At 42.7% G+C, this 17,864-nt stretch overlaps 2 protein-coding genes across 5 annotated transcripts in view; both read left to right on the forward strand.

The window, feature by feature from the left end:
• The window catches only part of CAP2 (cyclase associated actin cytoskeleton regulatory protein 2), a 48,263-nt gene that overhangs the window by 24,085 nt on the left and 6,314 nt on the right, over positions 1–17,864 (forward strand). For all 4 annotated transcript variants that reach the window (XR_004693229.2, XM_035125782.2, XM_035125784.2 and 1 more), the window contains exons 4-10: positions 1,605–1,682; positions 6,359–6,502; positions 6,730–6,815; positions 8,180–8,285; positions 15,539–15,740; positions 16,393–16,565; positions 17,673–17,796. Coding sequence is in view for 3 of the 4 variants with exons in the window: in XM_035125782.2 (XP_034981673.1) it covers positions 1,605–1,682; positions 6,359–6,502; positions 6,730–6,815; positions 8,180–8,285; positions 15,539–15,740; positions 16,393–16,565; positions 17,673–17,796 (913 nt within the window). In the remaining variant the exon portion in view is untranslated. The remainder of the gene's footprint in view (positions 1–1,604; positions 1,683–6,358; positions 6,503–6,729; positions 6,816–8,179; positions 8,286–15,538; positions 15,741–16,392; positions 16,566–17,672; positions 17,797–17,864) is intronic.
• The window catches only part of LOC118089892 (transmembrane protein 14C), a 127,624-nt gene that overhangs the window by 15,415 nt on the left and 94,345 nt on the right, over positions 1–17,864 (forward strand). The window lies entirely within an intron of this gene.

Genomic DNA, 17,864 nt, shown 5'->3' on the forward strand with positions numbered 1-17,864 from the left:
TGTCAGAGAACATTGTCACAATTGATCTTGCTTCACTGTTGCTGCCACTGTTTGGAAACTTCATGGTCCATCAGCAAAGCAGTCTGCTCACATATGTGCCCGTGTTGATCTGGCTGCATCCAAAGGCTGGACACATTGCTAACAGTTGAGTCAGGGCATGATGTCATTATCCCAGAAGAGAAAGGACTTTGTATCTGCACTTTTGTGAGGAGCATTTTCTGGTGTTTGGAAGTAACCGTTAGTGCAGTTTCCATTGTAGGGCCGTATACAATGAGGGGGGAAATAATGATGCAAAAGGTCTTTTGAAAGCCCACAAAAGAACATAATGTGAAGCAAAATGTTGTGATTGAGAAGAAAAATTGCTAATTATTGGGGGTTGGGGTTGTTCAAGTGATGCTTCAATGGACCACATTGAATATTCTAAGGCAGATGTTGTGGAACTACAATAAAGTCTCTCCTCTTTACAGAGGGGAGGGGTTGTGAGTGGAAGCCGCTCCCGCGTAGGCAAGGGGGCGTTGCGGCCCCTTGCCTACCTGCCCTCGCTGCCGCGCCATGCCTCCAGTAGCCAGCCAATAGACCTCAGCCTCCATTTTGCGCCACCCATTAACTATAATACATTGTGTCCGTGTGTCTTTATTTCCCCAAGCGGGTGGCGGGTTCTCGACTCACAACTACTAGTTCTAGCAAGCATGATGGGAGTTTTTGCCCATGGCCAATGGCTAGGGTTGATGGGAGGCCCAAAGGTTCCCCTGCTCTAAGGGAATGGTTTTTAAATTTCTTTGTTTTACAGTCTCCTATGATAGTCTCCATGAACCACTGTTGAGAGCAAATAATTCCTGCTCCAGGTACAAAATAGGATAGAAGAAAACATTGTCCTTGAGACTGTATGGGAAATAATGGCAGTGTCCTTATCTACACACCTTGAGTGTAGATAAGGACACTGCCACTGAGTGGCATCAGATGAGCCTGCAGTATACAGTAACCCACTGTGATCGCTACTCAAGCCTACGGGGTTGTCAGGTGGAATCTGCAGTGCAAATGCATCACCACACATATTGGCATGTGCCACAGCAGGGGGTAAAATATAGTCTTCAAAATGCCTCTTTCCCTTTTCCGCATTCTGTCAATTATTACTCCGTGTTTCCTTAATGGTAAATACAGCATGACCCAGGAAGCCGAGAACTGGGATGGTACAGATGGCATGGAAGAAGCCATCATTCTCTGAAACATACCGTAGTTCTGCTATTTCAGATGGGCTTATTCATTGCAGCCACCTGGTACTCCTGAAATGTTAAATCTGCACTCCCATCCGTTGTGAGGCTCATGCTAGCCTGGCTTACTTGCTGCTGTAAGAGAGCTGCAAATAAAATTATAAAAATGAACAATGTGAAAATTAGAGTAAAATATGGTAATAATAATAATAATAATAATAATAATACCATAATATGGATTTAGATAACTGGAATGAACAAATCAATGTGGATTTGGATAGCTTTATTTTTGAAGCCATTAATGTCCTAAAAATAATAATAATCACAAGTGAAAGGGTTTAGTGTTTACATATTTTAAATACTCATAACTCGGTTTGTCACCCTTTTTTCCAGGCAGAAATGATCCGCGCAGCTTTTCAAGCACAGAGAGCATATCTACTGTTGACCTCACAGTATCAAGAACCTCAGGAGGTAAGAGAGAGGTGGGAGAGGTGGCTTTTTTTTTTTTTAGTTGGATGGCACTGAATAAATGCCTTATTGACCTTTCCAATGAAGTCACTTCTGATCGTTCACACCAATCATTTATGAGTGCTGTGCAGGTGTCATGGACATGTGACCTGTTTGTAATTAACACAAAATAGGCAAACCACCTCTGGTCTCCTTTAGGAGGAAAGTTCAGGACAGAAATACAGTGGTGCCTCGCAAGACGAATTTAATTTGTTCTGTGAGTCAATTCGTTTTGTGAAAAATTAGTCTTGCGAATCCCATAGGAATGCATTGATTTTTATTTTTTTACCCATAGGAACGCATTAATTGAATTTTAATGCATTCCTATGGGAAACCGTGATTCGCTAGATGAATTTTTCACAAAACAAATTTGTCTTGCGAGGCAACCTCCGATTGCAAAACCCATTCGTCTAGCAAAAAAATTGTCTAGCAGGGCATTCGTCTAGCAAGGTACCACTGTAGAATAATTAAAAAGGGAAAAAAAGAAAACTTGCCACGAATAACCAAAATGTGTTTGCTTTGACATATCCTGAACTCAAGGACATAGAGCAGCCAAACTGCGGCCCTCCAGATGTTTTGGCCTACAACTCCCATGATCCCTAGCTAAGAGGACCAATGGTCAGGGATGATGGGAATTGTAGTCCAAAACATCTGGAGGGCCGAAGTTTGGGGGTGCCTGACATAGAGCAAAGGTTATTTTGGGTCTTATACAAATATATCAGTGTAGTTGTCAACTGTAGCATTCATATGGCAACCCTAGCTTCCTACAGTATTACCATTGCTATTTGTCTAGAAAAAGAGGTGCTGGAACTCACCATGAACACCTCCCTTGTTCTCTTTTAATGGCAATGGCGCCCACCTGAGAGGTGCCAGCTCTGAGTTCCAGCGAGTTTGGGCTGAAAAAAAGCCCTGGGTATTACAGCAACCTGATGTGCACAGAATGGTCCAGAAGAGAGAAGAAAAGAGGCTCCCCTATAACTTTGTTTGCGATGTCATCTGTGTTTGCCTCTGCTTATAACCTAAAACTATGCAGTCAGTGTGAAATCCAAACAGGAAAGCCAACCATTAGTTTACCAAAACTCGCAGAGCAGAGAAAAGCAAATGAGGGTGACAGCATCTAAGTGCTGCAGAAAAGCGAGTAATTGTGTCATTCTGCTGTCTAGACGGTTTGCTTTAGTAATGTAAAGCTGTGAATGAGCTGGCTAGCTGTGATCACAGCATAGTAGCTTTGCAGATATTCAGAAACAGCATTGTTGAGACTGAGGGGATTTGCCGAGTTCCTGCTGGGTTGGACACAGGGATGTCTTATTTTAAAAGAGGAAATGGGGGGTGGGATGTCTGTCCTCTGCTTTAAGAAGCAAGTGAACTCAGGAACAAAATGGAAAGGGTGTTGCTAAAACTACATTATACTATGATTGACACAAAAGGGCAAGCAGAAAATAGGGTGTCTGGGATTTCCCCCCTTATTTCATTGGGTCACAAATTTTAGGGATTTCTTCAGTATCTGTACCTAGCAAATCACAACCAAGTGTCCCTTCAGTGCAGTTTAGATTTGCTTTCAGCAGTTAAGTTTACATTTTATTATTCCTTCTTGAAGCACTTTTCTTTCTGTATATGCAAAAATAGCAAGAGCAGAGAAGATCGTTCCAGCTGGCATGCCAATCCCACATCAACTACAATAAATTACTTAGCAGGGTGAATGTTATGTTACTTTTTATGGTCATGTTCTATATTTGTATGTGAAGTGGAAATGATCACATGACAAAAGCACCCTCTGATATTAGAGCTTATGTATACCAGCTAGTGGCTGTTGCCTGCAGAATCACCTTTTAGAAAGCCGTGATTGTTTCTGAAACTCATTTCAGTTATTTGGAATTCATTTCTGATTTTTTCATATCAAATATTAAAATGGCAAAGTACTGTAAGTTGTACTTTAAAGTCAGGAAATAAGAGTGGAGAATTATATATATAAAGCATTTGGGAGCTTTTCTAACTAATTAAGATAAAGCAAGATTACTGCTAGAAGCAAGATTACTGCTAGAATTCAGACTCCTCTACAAGTTAAAGCATTTTGTAACATAGTTGTACATGCAGGGATTCCAGGTTTGCCACTGATTCAAGTTTTCTGAAAATCTGTCCATGCAGCTGTTTTAATTCTGACCCTTGAAACTTATCTTTGTGACCCAAAATATTATTTTTCAAAACTGTAGTTGAAATATGTACAATATGTTGAGAATAATACCTTGAAGCTGCACCCAAACACGTTTTCTCTCCCCACCACTGCAGAATCTGATTATTCATATATAGGAGTGCTGTGCCAGTTTCAAGTGGCAAGCAGTAAGAACTCTGGTTCAAGTTGCCTAATTGGATTCAAAGCAGGTTAATGTTATATTCATCACAGCACATATCATAAAAATGTAGCTTGAGAAATGTTACTACATACCTGACTTCCCTTTTACTGTTTTCTATTGCACTAGCCCTAATAGAGCATTGGTAGCTTGAAAACTGGTCAGATGTAATAAGTATATAAGAACGGTTACCTGTTGGATGTTGTGGACTGCCACTCTCATAATTCCAAGCCAGCATGGTCTACCCTGGAGAGGAAGAAGAACATAAGAGTTGAGGGAGGCCCTTTCTTCCTGCCTCCCCAATTACAGTACAGTCAGGGCTGGCCCTACGGCCAGGCTGGGTGGTGCAGGGCACCACAGCGCTGGCCCGCCAGGAGGGCGCCGCGAGCTGCGCCCGCCAGCTGCGCCCACAGCAACCGCGCTGTGCCTGCCTGCCCGCCACACAGCAGCGCCTGTGGTAGCCGCGCTGCGCGCTGTGCCCACCGCGCTGGGAAACGGGGCGGGAGGGCTCCGGAGGGATCCGGCGCACCACAGCGCCAGGGGCGCTTAAGACGGCCCTGAGTACAGTTGCTTCCATTAATCCTATACAAGTCAGTTGAATTGTGATATATAGACTATAGAGCATTATAAGCAACCTCTGATCAATTCCTATTATCATATTATTTTTAAAAATGCAAATGCAAAGCCTAAAACTAGCTTCCAGAAGTATCTGAACAGGGAGAAGTTGGCTCCTTGCCAAGAGGCGCAACTACAGATAGTAAGATTAGTAACAGGTGCTGCTGAAAATACAAATGGTGTTGTTTTTTTTATTTTAAAAAAAAACCTCATTTAAAAATGTGTTGTTCATAGCTGTCAATAGCCCAGCTGGTCTGACGCTGAAATTCTGTAGTCGGACATACCTGTCATTAATACACAAATTCTATATTAAAAACTCAGGATTCTCAAAACAGAAGAAACCTAAATGACAATGATTTCTGTTTGTTGTGTTCATAGTCCATAGAAGTGGCACAAAATGGAATCAGAACAAATTCTACTGCTTTAAACTGTATGTTATGAATTATTATTCTTGTTGCTATTATTAATTACCTGCCCTTCACCCAAAGGTTGAGTTACAAAAGCATAATATTAAAAACAATTAAAAACAATTTGCAATCACCAAAATAAGGTGGGTCCTAATATATACACATACTTCAAGCCAGGGTAAAGAGCAGCATTTGCCAGGAGATCATATAACTGTAGAGTTGGAAGGGACCATGAGGGTCATCTAGTCAAACCCCCTCAATGCAGGAATCTTTTGTCCAACATGGGACCCGAACCCACAACCCTGAGATTAGGAGTCCCATGCTCTACTGACTGAGCCATCCAGGAGTCCTGTATAATGAAGGCTGCAGGTGCAGGGAGTTCCACAGTTTAGAGTCTGCCATAGAGAGTTATGCAATCAGCCATCTGATTGGAAATAAATCTCAGTAAAAAATAATTATTATTATCTGGATTTGGCCTGTGTGATTCAGGATGAAAACTTCTCACTCAACAATGTATAAGTGCAAGGTTATTTTCTGCTATGGAATTTCCTCTGATATTTATTCTGCGTCCTGACCCTGTTCCAGGTTTGTCCAAGGCTTCAGTGCTCAAATCTGAGTGGAACATAAGGCAAACTAAACAAAGCAAGGCTCAACAGGTACACAGGAGGCAAGAATACACGCACTAAGCACTAGCTAAGATGTTGACCCAACAAATGACACATTGCCTGCACCTTCCTTTGAAGTAAGGGGTAGACACCACTTTGCACAGCGAGTGTCCTGCACCCTAGGACTGGACCTTCCTTTGAACAGGCTGGCTACACAAGGCTCGTTCACATAGCTGGTGTCACTATCACGTCCTTGGAGATGGGGGTGGAGTCAGAGCTGGGTTAGCACCAGACCTGTTCTCCATTATCTCCCCCAAAGTGGAAGGCTCCTCAGTGCCAAGAGGTAGCACCATGGCTGGAAACATTGAACTAGGGTTGTCTGGATGCTCCTCCATAAATCTGGAGCAAGCTTGAGTGCAGCAGCAATGGCACTTTAATCTTTATCAGATAGCAGCAGAACAGCTGGAGCCAAGAAGTGCCTGAGAAGTGTGCAGCCTGACCAAGCCGCAGGCAATAGCGGAACATCTGAACCCAGAGACCATTCGCCAGTGCCCCACCTTGTCAACCTGGGCTGGCTGTACAACTTTCTGACTCCTCCTCTCTGCAGATCCAGTGTGCTGCTGCTATGTCAGCAGTAATAACACTTCTTCTTTTTAATATTGCAGAGTGAAGTGACTATTCTTTTAAAACCAATATCAGACAAGATCCAGGAAATTCAGACGTTCAGGGAGAGAAATCGAGGAAGTAAAATGTTTAATCATCTGTCAGCAGTCAGTGAAAGCATTCCAGCTCTTGGGTGGATAACTGTGGTGAGTTTTGAATTTTTCTTTTAAAAAAATAATCCTTATTTTTGACATGCTGTGCCCAGCTAATGTCAAATTCAAGTTGTGTCTTCTCCCCCCTCCCTGTGTTTCAAAATCTTCATGGTTACATTCTAAAATGCAGGGAAGTTTTGCCTTTTGATTTTACATCCTCTTTCTCTTTCTTTTTCTCCACTCTTGCATCATTTACATGATGGTCCTCTACCTTTCCTTAGTCTCCTAAGCCAGGGCCTTATGTCAAGGAGATGAATGATGCTGCTACCTTTTATACAAACAGGGTGTTAAAAGACTACAAGCATAGGTAAGTTATTAAAAACATATATTTAAAAATTGCTACATTTCTCTGGTGGTATTTCAGAACCAGTTTTATCAAGTTCTAAAGAATATTGTATGATTTTGAATCTACTACAAAAAGTATTTGAGAAATATGTGTTGTCTCCCAAAATCACAGATTGGATTTTGGCAAACTTAACCAGATTTATCCATCCTGGAGGAGAAGTGGGTGGGCTGGGATTTTGTTTTTGTATCTTTTTCTTTTCTTTTTGGTAATTGTTAATATACTGGAAATCAATAAAACTATATTTATGTGAAAGAAAGAAAGAAAGAAAGAAAGAAAGAAAGAAAGAAAGAAAGAAAGAAAGAAAGAAAGATGTGTTGTGTACAATATAACCCATATTGTGTTCTAAATTTAGCAATGCAATAACTTCAGATAGAGCCACTTAAAAATGTGTATTTATTCACATCATTTCACAAATGTCAATTCTGCTCTAAGGACTTGTAAAGGAGCAGAACAATGCATAATGAGCAAGCTGCTACCTAAGGCAGGCTTCCTCAACCTCAGCCCTCCAGATGTTTTGAGACTACAGTTCCCATCATCGCTGACCACTGGTCCTGCTAGCTAGGGGTCATGGGAGTTGTAGGCCAAAAACATCTGGAGGGCCGAGGTTGAGGAAGCCTGACCTAAGGTGTATTACAAGAATGCAGGAAGTCCTCAGAGATGCTTATACATTAATACTGTATTATTTTACTCTAACTCAGCTGAAGATTTCGTAGCCTCCAAGCCTTTTTTTCAGTGGCTGGTCACTCCAATGGTCCTAGCTACACTGGCGGATCCCTTACACTCTAGCTAGGTTAGCATAACATTGGTATATTCACCCAGCACAAAAGCTGAAGGAGAAAAAGCCAATGACAAGGAGTCAATTCCTGCATGATGATGGGGACATGTTCCAAGCAGATGCCACAGTCTCTGCTTTAACTCACCACTAGTAATTTTACATGTGCTATCCAGTACAGGCCTATGAAACTAATGCAGTTGCATTCCAGCCAGGAAGAGTGAGGAGGCTGGAGGAAAAATAAATATGCCAGTTCCACAACTAGTGTATTTTCCTTCCCTCGTCAGGAATATGTATGGGGAACAGGCTCCCTCAACCTGCCTCCCAAACTCTCCCTTCACCACTGTTGAAGAACTGATGGTAGGGGATGGGTGGCTGTTAGCTTTCCGCAGCTGCAGCGAGGAGACTTCTGATGGTGGACCTCCTTTTCTGCTGGAATACCTCCTTCTCCATAGCATCTGCAATATTCTTTCAGGCCTGTGATCCCAGGGATCGAAGGGGTTGTCCCCCAAAATGTTTAATGCATGCACAAGTATTTCCCATTATGTTACAGTGATTTGCGCCATGTTGATTGGGTGAAGTCATTCTTGAATATCTGGACAGAACTTCAGGCATACATCAAAGAATATCACACCACTGGGCTCGCATGGAGTAAAACTGTAAGTGCTGTATTTCTTGGAATTTCCTTCCAATGCAAGAAAAGTTGAATAATACTTAGCCTCTCTTACCCTGTATTCAGTGTTCCCTCTGATCCTTGGAAATGGCTAATTGAGGATATTATATTACAGAAATTTACTGTGAGGAAAAAGAAGCTCCTAGTGAATGTACCATTACTTGCCCTCTCTCTTAAATGGGTAATGTAAGACCTGATAATGCTGGCCGCTGAATTCAGGAATCTGTCTCAACTCTAAGCTCAATGATAAAGACCACATTCATGTCACACTTGTTAAAGTCAAGGGCTCTCTACATGCTGCTGTGGAATGCAGACATGTTTAAGGAAATAGAAAGTTTGCATTGAAGGACAGACGACACAATTATTGGCACATGCAGTTTGGCCCCTGAGGCGTAAGACAGTACAGTACAGTACAGTCAAACCTCGGTTGTTGAACGCAATCCGTTCTGGAAGCCCGTTTGGCTTCCGAAATGTTCAACAACTGTGGCACGGCTTCCGATTGGTTGCAAGAGCTTCCTGCACTCAAGCAGAAGCCGTGTCGGATGTTCAGCTTCCGAAAAATGTTTGAAAACTGGAGCATTTACTTCTGTTTGGGAGCTGAAACTTTCCAAAACAGAGATGTTCGGGAGCCGAGGTTTGGCTGTAATGGCTGGCAAGGAGTAATGGCCGCGTACCTGACTTCCTGGCAGTGGAGCCACTTACTGGGAGGGTGCTGAGTAATCACACCAGTGGGAACAGTAGATTGGCTCCACCAGTGTGCCTGCACAGCTCTGCCATTGCTGCCCCCTCAGCTCTCCACCCTCCCCCCCCCCATAAGTGACTCTGCTTCCAGGTCTGGTGTTGTGGCAGTTCCTGGCGTAAGACATCCAGATGTAAGCAAAGTGACGAGGTGTGGTAGGTTGAAAACATTTCAAGAGTTAATTTTCAGGAACTTGGTTAGTTCTATCTGGCCTCTATGCTTTCTTCTTGTCTTCTGTGTGCTGCCAAATTAGCAAGAAGCAGGTTCACCATCTATAGCTGTAAAAAATGCCAGGTATTTTAGTTCAGTGCCTTTTACTCACCATCATCACTTGCCTTCTAAATGAAAGATGTCAAGACTTACGGCTTTTTAGCCATATCAGCTCACCACTAACAGGCAAAAATTCGAAATGAAAAAAACTCTTTTAGAAAATGGGAAGGAAATGTATCCCAACAATTATATTTATTTTAGAAGGGTAACACCACAATTATGAGAAAGCCAGCATGTGAAAACAGCACTATATTCTTCCCTCCTGTGCTATAGAAACTGTCATGGGTGGTAGAGTTAATCACCATACCAAAAAACTGGCTCGCTAAACTAAATAGTGTGGCTAAATGTAACCCACACTGATGTACAGACAGCATGGCAAATCCGGAACAGGTGATAAATGGCACTAATCTTTTTTTTCTTTTTAGATGGCTTCAGACAAACAGATAAACAGCCAAAGTGGATTAGATTTTTCTATAGAGGCAGCAACCATCAGCTGTTTCACCTTGTAACTAGCATATCATTGGGCAGCAGGAATGCTGGCAGACAGGTGGTCTAAATGTTGTAGTTAGCAGGGACAACGCTAGTATAGATTTACAGAAGAAACACCTTAACAAAAGATTTATGTCTCCTCGTCATAGCCCACCTGTTCCTCTAGGCTGTTACATGATATTTTGAGCTTCACAATCCTCATCTTTGTCTGTGTGTGTATGTGTGAAGAGGACAATATGGAGCTCTGTAATCATATTAAGCATGTAACTGGGATTATAAGAGTTTGTAGTGCTTGTAGCTTTTTATTAGGAGAATGAAAATTTCTCCTTTGAGACTCCCAGTAATTGGTTTCCTGGAGGGGGATGGATTTTCAGTTCATTTATGTCCTTGCTCACACCACCTGTCCCCCTCGTTCACAAATCAAATGTCTGTAAGCTAATTGTGCACACATCCACAAAATTAACTTAACTATCGTTAGCATATGAAACATAATGGTGAAATTTGGCTTGTGCTTGCCAGAGCTACGTTTTAAAATTCATATGCTCCATTTTTGTTCAGACTGTCTTTTAAAAGAAACATATTAATGGGAAAGAATAAGGTGTTGTTATATGTATTATTTAATAGCAGCAGCAATGTACAGTTTTCTGCTATGTGGTAGGTCTTTGATATCTTGTTTTACAGAAGGGAACTGAATCTCATCGTGAGTGTCACTCCCTTGGCCACCCAGAATTATTCCACGCCTAACCTGGGATCTGAACTTGAGCTGAAGTTCAGTTATTATCTACTTCGTTCTGCCCGGACACTGAGGTCCAGCGCTGAGGGCCTTCTGGCGGTTCCCTCATTGCGAGAAGCCAAGTTGCAGGGAACCAGGCAGAGGGTCTTCTTGGTAGTGGCGCCCGCCCTGTGGAACGCCCTCCCATCATATGTCAAAGAGAAAAACAACTACCAGATTTTTAGAAGACATCTGAAGGCAGCCCTGTTTAGGGAGGCTTTTAATGTTTAGTAGATTATTGTATTGTATTTTTCTCTTGGAAGCTGCCCAGAGTGTCTGGGGAAACCCAGCCAGATGTGCAGGGTATAAATATTATTATTATTATTATTATTATTATTATTATTATTATTATTATTATACTGGACCACACACTGATGGGTTGAAAGGTGGAGACATGAATGTAGGCATAAGGAACTTTTTTTACAAATGAGTGAGGTAAACAGTAATGGTATATGGACTCTTCTTTCTAACACCTCTATCCCATTTCTGAGCTTAGTTCTTCAAATGCCACTGACTGAAGATGAAAATTAGGAGGTCAAACAACTGATGAGCAAAGGAAGTGAATCTGCATTTTCCTTCATCTACCAGGGGGAGTCAATAGCAGTAGAAATATGTATGCAGGATGCAACCCCCAAATTTCCTGTGTCCAGAGCAGCTGTCTACCAGCTCCATCTGGTACACATGCTGAGACCCTACCTGCCCACAGACTGTCTCTCCAGAGTGGTGCATGCTCTAGTTATTTCCCACTTTAACTACTGCAATGCGCTCTATGTGGGGCTACCTTTGAAGGTGACCCAGAAACTGCAACTAATCCAGAATACAGCAGCTAGACTAGTGACTGGGAATGGCCGCTGAGACCATATAACACTGGTCCTGAAATACCTACATTGGTTCCCAGTACGTTTCTGAGCACAATTCAAAGTGTTAGTGCTGACCTTTAAAGCCCTAAATGGCCTCGGCCCAGTATTCCTGAAGGAGCGTCTCCACCCCCATCATTCTGCCCGGACACTGAAGTCCAGTGCCAAGGGCCTTCTGTCGTTTCCCTCACTGTGAGAAGTGAAGTTACAGGGAACCTTCTCGGTAGTGGCACCCTCCCATCAGATGTCAATGAAATAAACAACTATCTGACTTTTAGAAGACATCTGAAGGCAGCCCTGTTTAGGGAAGTTTTTAATGTTTGATGTTCTATTGTGCTTTTAATTCTGTTGGGAGCCGCCCAGAGTGACTGGGGATTGTTGTTGTTGTTACTATTATTATTATTATTTATTGCTAGAACTTGGTTTCAAAGGAGTTGGCAAGGACGGCCATAGTTTGGTGGTACAGCATCTGCTTTGCATGCAGATTACCCCGGGTTCAATTCTTGGCATCTCCAGCTGCCTGGGAGAGACCCAGTTTGAAACTCAGGAGAGCCACTGCCAGTTTGTGTTGTTGGCATCCGTCCATCTTGGGAGACAAAGGAGGAGTGTGCCTTTTGGGGGGTGTAGTCAAACCGTTGGACAGTTTCAGTGGCTGTAGAGTTCTGCCAGTTTGTGAAACTTGGGTCTGCAGCTGTTTTTGAACTACAGTTCCCATAATCTCTGACCACTGGTCCTGCTAGCTAGGGAAGATGGGTGTTGTAGTCCAAAAACAGCTGGAGACTCAAGTTTAGGAAACAATGGTGTAGACCAGGCACTCCCAAACTGCGGCCCTCCAGATGCTTTGGCCTACAACTCCCATGGTCCCTAGCTAACAGGACCAGTGGTCAGGGATGATGGGAATTGTAGTCCAAAACATCTGGAGGGCCAAAGTTTGGGGGTGCCTGGTGTAGACCATACTAAATGGGCCAGTGGTCTGACTTGGTTGGTATAAGGCAGCTTCCTATGTTTGTTTTAAGTTCAATAAAAGCCATTGCAGGGCCTCTGATCAACATCTCCCCTGTTCCCGACACACACTTATCTTGGTCTCCAGTGTGTAGAGTCTGAAGCACCTGCCGGTGGAATGACACCAGTGTGGTTTCCTGTACCTGCACAAAACCCAGGTGGTATCTGTCCAAGTGTGGGCACTCAAAACTCCCACTTGCCAGAGGGCAAGATAAGTATGTGTAGTCATCATTGATCAGAGATCCTGCAGGGATATCTCTCCCCCATGTTTCATGTTGATCTCCAGTGGAAGGAGATGGAAGTTGAGGCGCAAAACCATAATCCTTAGAAAGTTTCATTTTGTATCTCCTGCAAATGTTAGGAACTTGGCCAACTTCATTCCCAGGGCAGGAGCTGGTAGCTCCCAAACCCTCATCAACACAGGATTTATTACCAATTGCAGTAAGGCTAATCTAGTATCTTTTCTACATAAATATTCCTCAGAAAACCAATGATACACTTGACATTAAAATACAGTGTGCTTCTCTTCAAAAGCAAGTCTTTTTTGCATGCATTTATAATCTGCAATCCTGATTCCCTTTATGTTTTTTGGAATTACTTTCAAACAATTCCACGGTTGGCAACAAATGGATCTTATTTGCGAGTGAGATCAACCACCAACAGATACTTTGGCACAAATACTTTTGTATGTTACTTGACCAAACTATATGCTATTAAGGGGCAGCAATGAGAGAGCAGCTGTTGCTAAGGAAAGCAGCTGACATAAACCTAGAAGACAGACGTCGTAACCATTTGTGCTAGTTAAATAGCTGTTTAAATGCCTTTTTATAAGGATACATTGTTATTAACATCTGCTTGCACTTAATCTAAAGAATGGTTTGGAACAGCAAGCACCTGCTGGATTAAGAGAAGGACAGACTTTTGAGAAACTGTAACACATCTTTCTTGTACAAGGTCCTAAGCTGAAGTCTGTGAATTCACAGACCTGCAGCTCCCTCATGCAGGCAATGATCAGATAGACGAGCTTTTGTGAGGAAAGTTGAGGGGCTGAGACAGCTACTAAGCCCTTGCATGGGCCACTGTGGCCAAAGAGGTCACTTGGGCAAAACTGCTCCTTCAGAGACCGTGCTCCTTCCAAAACCAGGAGGTAGAGAGGGAGGGCTGAGGCAGTGATAAGGTCAGGATAAAGCAAACACACTAGTTTGGTTCTATCAGTGTATTTGCACTGTGCAAACCTCCCTGCTTCCTTGCTCCTCCTGGTAAGCAGCAGTGATGCAACTGGCTGAAGGTGACTGAGCACTGCCACCTCACTCCGCCATCTGCTACTGCCATTACCCCATTGCTGGGAGGACGAAAAGCACATGGGCTGATTTTCAAAGCAGAGAAGAAAGGGCAAACCTGGATATGAAAGAGTTTTTAAGTCCCTCTTTGCCTCACCTTCCAGGTCTTCTGCTTTAGACTAGCCTCTGCAGTTTCATTTTGTAAATGGGCCCAGACTACACATGTGGGGTGATGGTTTGAAAGCACCCACGTCAAAGCTGCCTATATAGAGTAAGCCCACAATTTGCGCTGGCTCTACTTATGCAAGCGCAACCTTATGCAGGCGGGATAAATAAGTAAATGGAGAGCCAGGGAAACCCACCATTCTCTGCTCTCCATTTATTTCCTGAGCACCCAGAAGATTTTCCTTGCTTGACAGACTTTGGGAAGGCGGCACAAGGACTCTGGAACACTGCCAGAGGCCCCTTGCTGCCTTCCCAAGGCGGGGTAACCAAGGCTTCGGGAAGGAGGTATGCATAACCCTGGAACTGGACCCCTGGAACTGAATCCTTGCATAAGTGACAGGCCTACTGTATAGCAATTTAACATACTGGGAAGATGTGATATAGCTCAGGAGTCATTTCAAGCATGAATTTTGATGCTGTGTGGACCAGATTTCCATAGGAGTTTGTCAGTCTGTTTGAGTGTGGCTCCTCAGCGGGACACATGCTAATGGAGGTAACTTACAACTATTTCACTGGCAGGCAAAAGCCAACAGGCAGTAAAAGGAACTACAGTCGTACCTTGAATCCCCAATGCCTTGGTACTCGGCTGCCAAATGCCGCAAACCCGGAAGTGAGTGTTCTGGTTTGTGAACGTTCTTTGGAACCTGAATGTCCAACAGGGCTTCTGCGACTTCCAATTGGCTGCAGGAGCTTCCTGCAGCCAATCAGAAGCCATGCTTTGGTTTCCGAATGTTTTGGAAGTCAAACGGACTTCTGGAACAGATTCCATTTGACTTCCAAGGTACAACTGTACAAGAAAAATACAAGAGAAAAAGCACACAATATTAACAGGAGGTGCTGCAAATTACATTGCTGATTAACAGCCTGGTGGTGTTTGCTTAAACTCCACAGTCTTCAGCGATACATACTTTTAAATAAGAATGCGTAGGGTTGTACCTAACTTTGTATTCTAATATTACATTACATCTTGTCAGCCCTTGGGATGGTATAATAAGTGACCATTATTATCAGGTTGATTTTTTTTTACCATTAATCTTTCTTTCTATAATATTTGGTGCAAGTTCACATATCATGCATGGTTTAGCTGAAAGTGCATGTCCTGGAACAAGCCTTGGAAGATTAATAGAAAATTCCACATCAGAGTTGTTAATTGTAAAGACGACTAATCAGTTTAGGAATATGAATAATACAATTTGGTTCCCTGGAAGAATCTTTTTTTATTCGTTTATGTCTTATATATTATTTTATGTAATACAGGTTGTAGCTCGTTTACTGACCTATTCTTTCCTGAAACTACTTTGTGGTGGCCAATGGCTGTAAGCAGCAAAGGAGACAGAATTCCAACATTGCATAAATCTAAACAGCTAAAAAAATTTACCGACATCCAAACCTATTATTTGTTTTCTAACTGTGACCACCTTGAACCTTTAATATAACCACTGTATTCTAGGTTGTCGTTGTTTTATAATCATGCATTCTACAATGAAATTACGGGATCGGTGCATATTCAGTCATGCCAAAAGTATAGTGCAGAAGAGTTTCTCGTGATTTGTGACACCATTTGTTTCTATAGTTCCAGACGCCTTTTTAAAATTTTCCTTATAGGGTCCAATCGCATCAGCAGCATCTGGGCTGTCTACTCTAGCGAGCAACCAGGGTCCTCCTCCACCTCCTCCACCTCCTCCTCCTCCACCACCACCACCAGGACCTCCTCCTGTCTTTGATACAGAAAATGCAAAAGAGGATGCAACTGCAACACGCTCAGCCTTATTTGCCCAGCTGAACCAGGGAGAAACAATTACCAAAGGTGCCAAGAAAATAATACATTTCCAATGCTGTAGATAGTCATTGTCTTTTTGTTTCTTCAAGAAACAAACGCCAAGCAAGCTTTCATTAACTGCCATGTATCTTTAGGGCATAGAGCCACTGGTCAAGGAGACGTCGAGGAAGCTCAAAATGACATCCTGATTGCTTTCAGGACCCTGAGTACACAAAAGTAGTACATCATTTAGAAACCTGATGCCACTCTTGTATCATGAATTTGCTGTCAGTTGATTCTGGAGTCTCTTTTGATGTTGCACGCCTTTACATTTTGAGAAACATTAAGTTGTGTGCTCTTAATCAGACATAAAGCTCTCAGTTGGTAGAGCGTGAGGCTCTCAATTTCAGGATTGTGGTTACGAGCCCCACATTGGGCAAAAGATTCCTGCATTGCGGGTGGTTGGGCTATATGACTCTTGTTGTCCCTTCCAACTCTGTGACTCCATGATACTCTCTGAATAGAATCAGGCATAATGCTTTTCTGCAGGCAAAGTTGCATTAAAATACAAGTGCCTGCTGATTTATCAAACACAACACAATAGCAAAAGCTGGGCCACCATATCAACCAATCTGATGAAGGTGATGCTTTTAGGTGTACGAAGCTGCTATTTTTGTACAACTGCTTGTGGTTTTCTTAGGGCTTCGCTATGTCTCTGATGACCTGAAGACTCATAAGAACCCCAGTCTTCGGGCTCAGGGGACACCGATTCGATCTCCTACAAAAAGCCATGCACCAAATCTGACTACTCCCAAGCCTTCCCAGCAGAGCCACTGTCCTGTGTTGGAACTTGAAGGAAAGAAATGGAGAGTGGTAAGTTCAGCTCACCTATAACTAACCTTCACTGACCTTTACTGGAGTAAACTGACCTGGTTTACTGACCTTTCTCTGGAGTAAAAAGTGTGTGCAAAAGGTGTACAGTCGTACCTCGGAAGTCGGATGGAATCTGTTCCGGAAGTCCGTTCGACTTCCAAAACATTCGGAAACCAAAGTGTGGCTTCTGATTGGCTGCAGGAAGCTCCTACAGCCAATTGGAAGCTGTGGAAACCCCGTCGGATGTTTGGGTTCCAAAGAATGTTCGCAAACCGAAACACTCCCGGGTTTGCGGCGTTCGGGAGCCAAAACTTCCAAGTACCAAGGCGTTTGGGATCCAAGGTACGACTGTAGTAGTATACTGTATGAAACAGCACATTCAAGCTTCTCAATGTTTCCCTTTAAGTAAATGCCATTAGATGTTGGTGTAACTGTGCTCTGCATGAAATAGCATGCTGCCATATTTCCACAAAAGTAAGTAAATTGTGAGGAGGTGGAGCCCCACTTAAGAACATGACCTGGAATGATATGCACCAATGACGCTGAAAATAATTATGCAATCTTTGGGAAGAGTCCTCAGAATTGCTTATTTGCAAATATTGTTAGAAAGTTGGGTGTCACATCAACAAATTTGCAGTACAAAAATTGCTTCCAATATAAAAGTCAAACAAAGGCTGCATTTCAGTGCCGTTCTCTTGATGACGGGCACGTTTGACTTATTATCACTGCAGGTAGTTTTTTTCTTTTTAAAAAAGGTGCTTATTTAAATTTCACCTAAAATGTTCGGAAACTCCACCCAAAATTGGATTAATTTCATTTGTTAAAATCTCAAACAATTAAACTTCAAAATCATTTTAGATAACTTCGTCTAGCCCAAAGAAATACACAAATTACCGATGCCATGCATTCCTGTGTTCATTCTCAAAACCCTCCTGTGGGACTTGGAGCTTGGTGGAAAAGCAGGTGATACACGAAAAGAACGTAGCTGCAGGTTAGATTCTCACCCACGTTTTGTGAGATAATAGTGGTTGGAAGAAAAGTGCAAATGCTACTATCCGTTAAGGCTAATCTGTGGTATGTTCCTCCTTTCCTTTCTCTTTAATGCAGGAATACCAAGAAGACAAGAATGACCTTTTAATTTCCGACACTGAACTCAAGCAAGTAGCTTACATTTTCAAGTGCAACAAATCTACATTACAGATGAAAGGAAAAATTAATTCCATTACAGTTGGTACGTGTGCTTATTTTTAGAGTGAAGACTAAGGTTGCAATCCTATGCACATATACCTGGAATAAAGC

Source organism: Zootoca vivipara, chromosome 8, assembly GCF_963506605.1.
Source record: "Zootoca vivipara chromosome 8, rZooViv1.1, whole genome shotgun sequence".
Taxonomy (NCBI): domain Eukaryota; kingdom Metazoa; phylum Chordata; class Lepidosauria; order Squamata; family Lacertidae; genus Zootoca; species Zootoca vivipara.